Raw genomic sequence first — 11733 nt, forward strand, 5'->3', positions numbered from 1 at the left:
CATACTAGGACGAAATAAACCAAAGTCCAGTAACCAACGACACTTGGTAACCATCCAATCGTAAACCCTCCGATCGCGCCTCCAATCTACGTTTACCATGGTTTCAGAGCGGGTCTCTCTCCAGTCGCGCATTCAATCTGTCGTATGCCCGAGTTGGGTGCCACTTTGTCATGGGCCCAAGATGGGTGTTGGTTATTGGACCTTGGTTTATTTCGTCACAGTATGTGGGATGTTAATCTGTCACGTGCAGACCTAAAAATTAGGTTGCACGTGAGGGGGCATGTTATAAGTGGGTGAATGATATCCAATTTTACCGAGGTCTTTTGTGATTAAAACCCAACACATGTGATGTAACACCTGTGATGTGGCTAAGTTAGGACAGTATCTGTACAGTTGGTTAACGGGCCACGCTTTGTCGCTGTTTAACATGGTATCAGAGTGGGTCACTCTCCAGTCGCGCCTCCAATCTGTCGTGGGCCCGAGTTGGGTGCCACTTTGTCATAGGCCCAAGATGGGTACCATTATCATGCCATTAGAGGGTTTCCGATTAGATAGTCACTAAGTGTTGTTGGTTACTGAACCTTGGTTTATTTCGTCCCAATATGTGAGATGTTAATCTGTCACGTGCAGACCTAAAAATTAGGTTGCAGGTGGGGGGCGTGTTGGAGAGGAGATATCCCACATCTAAGAAGTGACAAATAAAATAGAGATTATAAGTGGGTGGATAATACCCAATTGTACCGAAGCTTTTAGTGATTAAAACTCAACACATGTGAGGTGGCTAAATTGAGACAGTATAAGTACAGTTGGTCCATGAGCCACGCTTGTCGTTATTTAACATAAATGTCTCAAATTAGAAGCTTTGGAGAAGTATGACACGATCTTTAACAGTAAACTGTAAGTACAAGTCGCAGACCTGAAGAAAACCAAGTGAACTTGAGATACATAAACCATAGTTTTTGGCATACAGTATTCAACACTGATTGTTGTGCATAACCTTCAGAGATATTGAGCATTATTTTGATTCGATCAAGTGGAGACCATACATCTGTGATCTATCGACATAGTAGATAAAGGCATATTGCATTGGATGGTTGAAACCAAACGTCATTGTTGTTCTTTGAGCTCATTGTCGCCCGGCCTTAGCCACAGCACCAGCACTGCTCTTTCCGAGCTTATAACTGGACTGTTTGAAACTGGGATAAGGATATAGAGGGGTGTGAAAACCTATGAATATGAAGCATATGATCCACCCTTTAGTGTCTCAGTCTGTGCTGTGGAAGACTGCTGCTGCAGTCCACGTACATCACCAACATTGATCGAGTTGATGAACACACAAGGAGCTGATAGTCTAGTAAAGTGTCGTGATCAGTAAGCTCCATATCTGTATCAGGATGATATGGAAGTGGTTGGGATTTGAGCAGCGAGAATTCACTCGCATTGTTAACCTGACCAGTGCTGGTGTTGGAGGCACTAATGTCCTCCAATGTTGATTTACTAGGCCTAGCAGCCTCCTTTGACTTTCCTGATCCTGCTAGGTCATTCTGTATTTGCTGAGGCAAAGATAGGCCAAAGGAGGCTGCTGCTAGGATAGTTCGGTAAGTGTTCTGAACAGGGAACACACTGCATGATAAAGAACCTGGTTTTTGTTCGATTTTGTGACAGCTGCTTGATCAAACGGTGTAATTTTGAGTTTTTCATTAACAGAAGTTGGACTTCTTAACTCTCCTATCACACAAAAATCATAAGCAGAAAATACATATAGGACAGATGTTGTCTTGCAATGAAACTGGCATTCAACATTGAACTAGCTTACTGAAGCAGTGATAGTATGCCATTAGAAAACTTACCAATACACATTTATGTACTTGTGTGATTGCAAAGCAGCAGAGTATACAACATAACATCCTACAAACTCTAACGAAATTACTTCAATTGAGGCATTTTTGCAATTATACTTCTCATAAGAGAAGATTTATGACCTCTATATACAGTCCAGGAGACTTTACTTATTGAGTGCATGATCAATTTGAAATCGCATCTTTGGTAAAGGAGGATAACCTGGATGCATGACTTACGTTCCTGGTTACACCATCACTCCCAATCAGCATCAAAGAAACCTGCATCTTTCATCTCTGAATAATATACATTCTCCAAATGTAAATCTTCCTCCTGTTTCATCCAAGTGCCATAACCAATCAGAATATACTACCACCTTAATGAGAAACTTGCAAACTACAATAAAGGGTGAATCAATGAAAGCAAGAGAACATTTAGCAATTGATAAAGGAAGATAACCTGGAAGAAGTCTGCCAGAAATGTAACATATAAGAGAGGAAGATAGAAGGCATGGTAACAGACAATAGAGGCCCCATATAACCTGCAAATTGGAAATATATAAGAAACCAATATATAATATGAACAAGATATTAGTCAATCAGAAAGTAAAACTCAAAGACTATACATACCAGTACCCAAATCCAGCTCCATTTCCCGTAAGTCCACATGGAAACAATGCTAGTACATTCATCAGAAACATGATAGCTGTATAGTTGTAGAAAGAAGGTCTTGCTGCACAAAAGAAAAGAGACATTAGGTTCTGTCAAATAGGTATTGAATAGATCAAAATATAAAGGGAACTTACCGGGTAACCTGTCTCTCCACTTGGAATGGTACATGAACAATATGAAACCATAAACAGCAGTTAATACTAGCCTATGGACGGACCACAAGTTCCACTTCATCCTATGTGTATGATCGTTGTCGTCCACAAACAGCGGAATTCCAAATCCAAACATATAAGTAGCCTGGAAGAGAAACAGCATGGATTTAAAGCTCCATCAACATGCATTTCCATAAAAAAATGTACATAACAATACCATAGATTAGAGCAAGCATGTAATATAATTCGCAGAAGGTATCACATTATTTGAATTGCTTCTAACATGACAAAAGAGTTTGCAATTGGTACATAACCCCAAATTTGGAAACTAAGACCTTTAGTAGTATCCGTAACCCACAGGAAAGTGAAATTGACCACTGTCATATATTACTATTTTTTAAGCCACTTAAAAGCATAGGTACAGCCAGAGTGAAATAATTTTTTTTGAGTAAAACAAAAGTGATACCTTCAGAAGTATATCTACACCAACAAGGATTCCTGAGACAACAAATGTTCGTGTCAATGCTTCCAGTCCACTCCCATAATTCCCTTGGAGTAAAAATGCCAGCAAGCTCACTTCCAAAAATAACATTCCGGAAGTCGTGAACAGGGATAAGACATTCCATGCCAGTTCTTTATCAGGTGTGCATTCCCATGCCTGTGCCAATAAAGTGACAACCCAACCTGGTATTAGGTTTAAAATTGCCCCCGGAGACTGAATGTAAACAAATACAGCAATCCAACCAAGTGAAAGCCCCAAATTCAACTTATGTCCTAACAATGTAGAAATCTTTGTATTCCTTTGATTCATTCACCAAACCAATTCACTAGTTGCAAAATTATACTCACACTACTATCTATCCTGTTCGATTCATAAACCTCATATCAGACTCAAGCAACCAAGTGAAACAAAAGTGGTATTTACTCTAGCTAACATACAATACAAAGTAGTACCCCAATCCTCACCGTCTCAAAATTGAAAATCAACCCAGCAAGATTACACCTCTCATCTATCACTGATCACAACACCTAGCAATAACTACCACACTGAGATTAGCTTTCCATTAAAACCCCACCATAATTTTAACAACCCTAAACAAAAACAGAAAAGCCTGAAACTTATATCAGCAACCAATTACAACCTACAGATATCAGTCAGACAAAACCCAAGTACCAATTACTACACTAATGTTTTCCATCAATTTCAAGATTCATACACAAACCAAATTCCCATAAAGGTCAAAACTTTAGCTAAAGTGGGTTGATTTCTTGGACCTGAAGAAAGCACCAAGCGAGATTGAGCAAGCTAACAAGCCAAAGGCAGCCATAGTAGGCCATCATGATATAGGAGCGGCCATGAGAGAGCCTCAAGAAGCTCTTCTTCGATTGATAACCCAAGTAGAGAGCAAAGAGAAGCGAGGCCGTGATGAGAGCCACGTTGTGCCAGAACCCATGGCACTGACCCAGCCAGCTGTAGAGTCTGGGGCCCGAAACGGCGTCGTCTAGGGTTGAATTGGGGAGTGGGATTGGGAGCAGAGGTTGGGGGAGTGGAGATGTCATTTTTGCATTTCAAGGTGGGGGGAAATTGGGAAACCCTAATTTTGGGGGAATTGGGGATTCGACTCGAAAATCGAAACCCTAGAATTTGGAAGGTGGTTAATTTGGTTTTAGACTAATGGGTTTGGAATAAATGTCATCTGAGATTGTATGACCGTTAGTCAGAGAAAGAGGGCAGTAGTTAGGTAACCGACCAGAGCTGTGGGCCACCGGTAGATTTTGTTTTTGTTTTTTTTTTTTTGATGATGAAACCGGTAGATTTTGTTGCTTGTAAAACTTATTGATAGTTTGATACCGTTATTTTTCTTAGTAACACGCGGAACTTAGATGTAACATTCATGAAGCCTCTGAAAGTTATGAATATCAGTGATATTGAGTAAAAAGTTCTATGGCAAAAGCTTAAACTCATGTATGAGGACAATGTGGAAGTAACTTCAAGTAAAAGTAGCTGATCAACTATGACTCTCTTTCTATGGTTCTTTCATGTCGCATATTTAGTGAGATCTAGTAATATATGACCGTAAAATATTCTACGAGAGAAAAACAAGTGAAGGAAAGTGCCCACTTTGCCGCAACCACTATCATGTACAAGCACCCTAACATCCACCTAGGCTTGTCTTGCAACTGGTTTGGCAGCCCAACCCCTCTAGGTGTTGGCCTTGCGACAATTTCGTCCATATATGCGCTTTGTCTTGCGTGTTTTTGCCCGTTTAACCCACCTAGGCACTTGCTTGCCTAGCCCTCCTATGTGCTTGGCTTGTAACTACTTTGTCCACCTAGGCCGCCGCCTAGATCCTTTTAGCATTTTAAACGATGTTTTTAAAACATTGCTTCAAATCCTCTAAATTAATGATTGATTTATTTTTTCTCAAAAAAAGAAAAAGAAAATTTCTTTTCAAATATTCATACCGAATCTAATTCCTTAAATCATACTTGTGCATATGTATCATTTTGCATGAAATTCAGTTTCGTGATCAAACAAACAAATGCGAGGGCATATATGAAAATCATAATGTTTGTCTCAAACCGTAAGTCCGTAACCGTAAGTCCGTAACCGTTACTCGGATCAACGTCGAAAGCTCTATTTTGTCTCCTTCTGCGCCTTAATATTAGGATCGTACCATATTGCTTCAACTCCAGAATTCCTCAAAGGACAAAGCTTTGATTCGGTTAGTTTAATATCACTTACTCGATCAGTCTAAATTTGGATAGAAAGCCTGTAAAATTCACTCGCTTCATGTTTCGACTGTTCGACATTTGAACCTATTGATGTCAGAACGTATGGACTTGGTTGATTTGGATTTTCCTCGAGTCTGATGTGTTATTCTTTAGTTTCACCATGAAATCCTCTGGCAGCTAAGCTTTTTCTGAGATACGTACAATAAGCAATGGCATTTTGTTAAGACGAGGAACTTAGGTCATTGAAACTGCCTTTGCATTGAACGTACGTTCCATTCAGAAAGGTCTCCGGCCACTTCTATTTTCCGCTACGAAATTTCAATCGTGTAAGATTTCATGCGTGAACTATCACATTGCTGAATTCATATGATGTCTATCAAATTTTAATGGCAGTTAATATGGATCGAATGAGGCCGGTGTATGTTAGGCAGAAGAGCAATTCCAGTGGTGCGCCGGGAACACCAAGCTCTCCTCTGATGGCCTCTCCGACAATGCACCACCATTCAAGGTCGGGATCCGTCGGAATGACTGGTGGCAAGAAAGCACAGAACACTAAAGCCGCGGCACAAAGGCTTGCACATGTCATGGCACACAAACCCACCACCGATGACGACGATGAGGATGACGATGACCTCTCTTTTGATCTCGGCTTGTCAAGCGGCGGCGGCATCGGACTTGGCGGTAGTGGGAGAGCAATCCGGCCTCGCTCTCCAATAGTAAATGTATGTATGCATAACACCATATGTATAGCAAGCATAGATTCCTTGATCAACTTGTGACTTTGTTTGTGTTATTAGTACATAGTTCATAACAAGTCGGATGAAATCTAGGAACCTTATATTTATGAACATATGTATTGCATGAGTTTATGGGAGTAATGCTTACTGGAAACCTAAATTTTATTCTGATAGTCAGCTCGTACTGTTCAAGAATCATCCTCATCTGCGAGGACACCAGTACCAGGTGGTCGATCAGCTCTATCAGTCAAGACCGCCCGCTCTGTGGAACAACCATCATCAACTTATCCAACGCCAGCTATGCGACCATTTCAATCCAACAACTCTGTGGAACCACCATCTTCAGCTTATACAGCACCAGCAAGCCGGCCATCTCAGTCCATAAATACTAGACCAACCAACTCTTTAGAACAATCACCATATTCCGTTCGTTCTTCAATAAATCATAGATCATCTCAGTCGTCTTCCAACATTGTTGAACAACCTGGTTCCGCTCGTTCTACATCAGGCATTAGCTCCTTAGATTCTCTTCGTCCTTCATTAGGTACACGATCATCTCAGAGTAGTAGTAACAATGAGCAACCAAACTCTGCTCGTTCTATGGCAGCGGCAGCAGCACGTTCACAGTTTGGAACCAAGCCAGTCCGCATGGTACCGGCTACTGTACCTATAACACTTAGGCCGTCCCCTTCTGCAGATACTCCCGCTGAGACTAGGAGAGATCCACCAGTTCCTATATTACTAAGGCCACCTTCTTCTGCGATGCTATCTTCTGATGGTTCAGGTGAAAGTCGGAGAGATAGAAGGTATCAAGCTCTGATGTTCTTTGATATGATTCATATTATTAATTTAGTTTTCACCATGACAGTTTTTAATTTTCTATAATTCCCTTTCTTGTGTGCTGACTGTGAGAGAGCAAAAATATGTAGCTCATTTGTACTACTTGTAAACTCCATCAGTTAGTAGGTAGTCATATAATATATGGAGCATAATGCTACCCTTCGAAGTTTCTCTATTCGATTTTTTATGATTATCCTCCTATATGACTACTTGGAGAGACTTAAAGTAGTAGTAGGATAGCAACTCATGTATGAATTTTAATTTTTATTCTTATACTAATAAACTCCTTATGGTGGCTTTTCTCAATTCCTTTTGATGTTCATATGGATGGATTATAGATCTGACGCCCTTTCTAGTTCTATGAGCAGGTTGTCGATGGATTTAAGTAGTCTGAACCTACGAGACACTGGATCGCAGGATTCTTCTGCCTTGCAAGACGAGGTATGGTCCATGATCTTGTTAGTGTGTTGGACTTTCAAGCTTATAATGTGTCAGATCTCTATTTTCTCTTTCAGTCTGAAAGATGCAAAGAGAGAGAGAGAGAGAGAGAGAGAGAGAGAGAGAGAGAGAGGAAAAAAAAACTAATGAGGTGTGAATTTTATGCAGCTTGATATGCTACAAGAAGAAAATGATAGTTTACTTGAAAAGGTGATGCCAATAACCCAAGCATTTTTTTCCATGATTAATTAACGAGCCATGTGGATTTGGTTAATTTTTATATGAAATCATTTTGCAAAGCGTGCACCACTTTGAGTTCTTTTATATTCACATTAACTACAGTAAAGGCTGCAGCATCTCACCTGATAAAATTAAGTTTTATGCTTTGTGTGAATGACGTTGTGTATGAGAGTGATCAGAGTGGTTCATCAGTGTAAATGCGATACTTCTAAGTTAATTGAGTTATCATGTCTGTCTGTATCCCATGGTGATTGATATGTGCCTCCCCAGCTTCGACTTGCAGAAGAGAGGATTGAGGAAACAGAGGCAAGAGCTCGGCAGCTTGAGAAACAGGTACTGTATAAAATCTTAAGAACCCCTAATTGGTATGATTACTTTGCCTGGGGATCATACTCATAAATAGACACGTCTACTTCCATTAAATCAAATGTTAGATCATCTACTCTGCTTGTGGACTGGTAAAGTCATCAGGCCCTTAGGATAAACTACTGCCCTGATCGACCTTTATACATACCATCACTGGTATTGGCGTATTTACTTTTGCTCATGAAATGGTCTATACTTTTTGCAGCATGAGCATATACGATGATGTGCTGGGTAATCTAGATGTTTGAAGTGTATACTCCCACGTACGGTAACTGTTTCTTACTGCTTGTGTCTCTTTTCTTCATTAGGTTGCTAATCTTGGAGAAGGTGTAACTTTGGAAGCTCGTCTTCTAAGCAGGAAAGATTTGAAGTCTCATATACTATGTAAATGAGATCGATTATTTATAGCTTTCTGATGTTTATGTTCACATTTAATTCTTCAGAAAGGAGGCAGCACTGCAGCAAAGGGAGGTGTGTATATGGATAAAATGTTTGCTAATTTCAATCATATTAATGTGATACCATGTCTTGCAAGAGATGCATCAATGCATCAAGAAACGTGAACAGATGATCCCAATCTCTACTCCATCTTTATTTGAGTTTAAATTACATTCTTTACTTCGGCCTACATTATTTATTTTTTCAGAAATGACTCGCGAACTGTCAAGAATAGTTTGGTTATTTTCCTGTACAGCTAGTTGTATGATTCAAAAAATGCATCTGGAGGTTAATACCTTACCATGACATCTGTAACAGGCTGCTTTGAGAGTGGCAGCACAAACTCATGATGACAGAAATGATGAAGCTGAGTCTGAACTGCAAACAATTCGGATCATGACCCAGAGAATGATACTGACTCGTGAAGAGAAGGTTTGTCTTCAATCTTTTGCTCATGATAATCGGTTCCTTCTTTCCGTCTAGGTTCATATGTGACTTTCAGTTTTTCATCTTAGGAAGACGTTGTTTTGAAGAGATCTTGGCTTGCTCGGTACTGGAGTTTATGTGCTGAACACGGTAAAGACATTTAATTTCATAATTTAGTGAATAAGCCACCTAAATTGCATGCTTGTTAGCTGTCTATACTCTAATGTGAAGTAGACCGTACATTTTTTATTTTATAGCTGACCGTTTTTGAAAACAAGGACTGGTCCAAATTACATGCTTGTTCAACTATCTTAAACTCCGGTGAAGGACTAAATTTTACTGAATGCCTTTTGAAGTGATGTACTTGTAAGCTCATGAAACATGTAGGTCTTGACACATAATCAGAGTACTGGAATCAAACTTACTACCTTTTCTAAGGTTCACAATGGGGTTCCTTAATATATCCTAGCCTTCCTAGGATCCAAGTTAATAGTTTGGTAGTGAGTTTTGTGTTCATGGACTTACTCTTCTGATCAGTATATGAGTAGGTAGCCTTTGAACACTTTTCACATTCAACCATCCTTGATGTAACGGGCAGTAGAATGATTTGGCAGGTATACATGCTGAAATTGCTACAGCACGACACGAATTCTGGTCATCTCTTGCTCCTCTTCCTGTTGAAGCTGTCTTAGAGGCTGGAAAGAAAGCGAGAGAGCAGACAGGTAAGTTGAATTTTCAAGACTGAATTACCAATGTAGTTAATTTCATTGGAAACTGACAGATCATATGCATTTCTCCTCCCTTTTAGTTAAATCTGTTGCAAATCCAGTGTCTCAGTGGATCTCAATAATTTTTCTTCAATTGTCATGCTAGTTGAGGAGAAAAACGATGTATTTGAAAGGGAGCATAGTCCAAGGGATTTGAATGAACTCTCAGGAGAGGGAAATATTGAGAACATGCTTTTAGTGGAGCAAGGCCTGCGTGAACTAGCATCATTGAAGGTTCTGTCCTAATCTTTATTCTTGAACCTTTTCACATTTTCTGAACAAAGAAAAACGAACTTCATCACATGTGTTATACTCGAATCATGGCATTAGACAAGTAGCTGTGTGCTGAGATCTTCTGGAATATATAACTGAGCATGTACATTTGTAATCATATATATATATGTGTGTGTGTGTGTGTGTGTGTTTAGTAATTTACTATCAGCAGTTCATTAGGTGAAACAACAGAATTTTCATGGTGGTCTGCATTGATCTATATGTTGCAGTCATTTCGTGTAATGACCATTCTTTAGTGCAATTCTTTCAAAGGTAGAGGATGCAGTGGCAATTGTAATGGCTAAACATCGACACCCCAGTTCAAAATCTGCTTCATCAGGTGAAGTGATTCAACAGTTGTGATTTTATTAAAGTTAAAGATTTTAATAATATCCATCCAGAACTTGACATTACCACAGTGATTTTGGAAAAATCCTACTTCCCATAAAAACAGTTATCAGCTGTCAAGTTTCAGACTTCCTCCGGCATGCATCATATTCATCTTATGCGGCTATCCTAGTTAAAGTTTAAGAAAGTAAAATTCTTGATCAGTTGAAGTATGCTGCTGCAGATTGGTTCATTCCTGAACAAATGAATTTGACTGAAGAACTTGATTCCTCAATTTTTCATTTGTTTGTCGACACACACTTGCATGTTTGGCTACTTTCTGTCTGAAATGGTTGCTTCATACTATGCTCAATAAAGGGCTATTATTTTTTATTCACCAACAAGAACTAATTCACAGTTTTACAGGTTTTATGACTTTCAAAATATTTACCTTTTACTAAAAGAGATATACACTCGTCTGATAATTGATTTTTCTTTTCTTTCATTGTTTCTTGTAGAGGTAAAGGTACCAGCTGAGGGACAGTTTGAAGGTTTTGGTAAGATTATCATTTCTGCAATTTATTTTCTACTGGCTCTTTTAAGTCCCACATTTTTTTGACATGAACATTAGTTTTTGGCTTGTAAAGTAAGGTCGGGTATGGTAAAAAATCGTAGTTTATCATGAACATTGCTATTCTCCACTTACATTAGCCATGCTGCTATTCTCCACTTACATTAGCCATGCCATGAGTTAATGGAGGTGTTTCGTTTCAGAATTGAGCAAAGAAGAGTGTGATGATGTGTTCTTCAAGCAGGTATGACACCTTTTGAGTTCTACTTTTTGGCTAAATAAACTTGTGATCGAGGAAAGGGTGATTTAGAACTAAGCAAATTTGGAGGAAACATATTCCACACACCACAAATTATGTATCAGATGCAGTCATTTTGATCTCTTGCAGGCTTGGCTTACATACTTCTGGAGAAGAGCAAAAAATCTTGGACTAGAAGCAGATATAGCAGATGATCGTTTGCAATTCTGGATGAACCGCAACATCCAGCAACCTACTTCACATGATGCAGTTGATGGTGCCCTCTTATTCTCATAAAATTCATTGTTGAAGACTTCCTCTTATACCAAGTGATTTTATGGTTAACCTCAAATCTGATATTGTTGGTTCCAATTTGCAGTTGAACGTGGTCTCCTGGAGCTTAGAAAGTTGGGAATCGAAATCAAACTATGGGAAAAATCGCGTAAAGGGCTTGAGCATGATACGATTCCTAAAACACGCCCGTCTGACTACTGATACAACTGAGCTTACTGGAATTTGCTGCATTTGTTCTTGTGAGCAAGATATCAATGTGTATACTATATATCTTCATGTAATGCAGCAGTTGGTCTTGTGATTACACAAATTGAACCAAAATATGTGGTTGAGTAAGAAGATTATGGAGTTTAAACAGTTGCACTTGTAAACTGTAGGTA

General features: G+C 39.3%; 2 protein-coding genes across 2 annotated transcripts; one reads left to right on the plus strand and one right to left on the minus strand.

Annotated features, from left to right (window-relative positions):
* Positions 1-1812: 1812 nt before the first annotated feature.
* On the minus strand, positions 1813-4358 carry LOC126800760 (protein CANDIDATE G-PROTEIN COUPLED RECEPTOR 2). Its single transcript, XM_050528171.1, has 6 exons — positions 3938-4358; positions 3129-3320; positions 2645-2807; positions 2469-2571; positions 2299-2380; positions 1813-2172 (listed from the first exon to the last, which is right to left on the minus strand). The coding sequence occupies exons 1-6, from the start codon at positions 4220-4222 to the stop codon at positions 2095-2097; spliced, it is 903 nt and encodes a 300-aa protein (XP_050384128.1). The 5' UTR covers positions 4223-4358; the 3' UTR covers positions 1813-2094.
* Positions 4359-5796: 1438 nt separating this feature from the next.
* LOC126800747 (coiled-coil domain-containing protein SCD2-like) lies at positions 5797-11583 on the plus strand. The gene is made up of 16 exons (XM_050528156.1): positions 5797-6114; positions 6310-6941; positions 7344-7416; positions 7582-7623; positions 7924-7986; positions 8328-8389; positions 8463-8490; positions 8776-8889; positions 8973-9033; positions 9498-9605; positions 9757-9884; positions 10197-10268; positions 10771-10807; positions 11025-11065; positions 11210-11336; positions 11439-11583. The coding sequence occupies exons 1-16, from the start codon at positions 5797-5799 to the stop codon at positions 11552-11554; spliced, it is 2022 nt and encodes a 673-aa protein (XP_050384113.1). The 3' UTR covers positions 11555-11583.
* Positions 11584-11733: the final 150 nt, after the last annotated feature.

Source organism: Argentina anserina, chromosome 6 (genome assembly GCF_933775445.1).
Source record: "Argentina anserina chromosome 6, drPotAnse1.1, whole genome shotgun sequence".
NCBI classification, from domain to species: domain Eukaryota; kingdom Viridiplantae; phylum Streptophyta; class Magnoliopsida; order Rosales; family Rosaceae; genus Argentina; species Argentina anserina.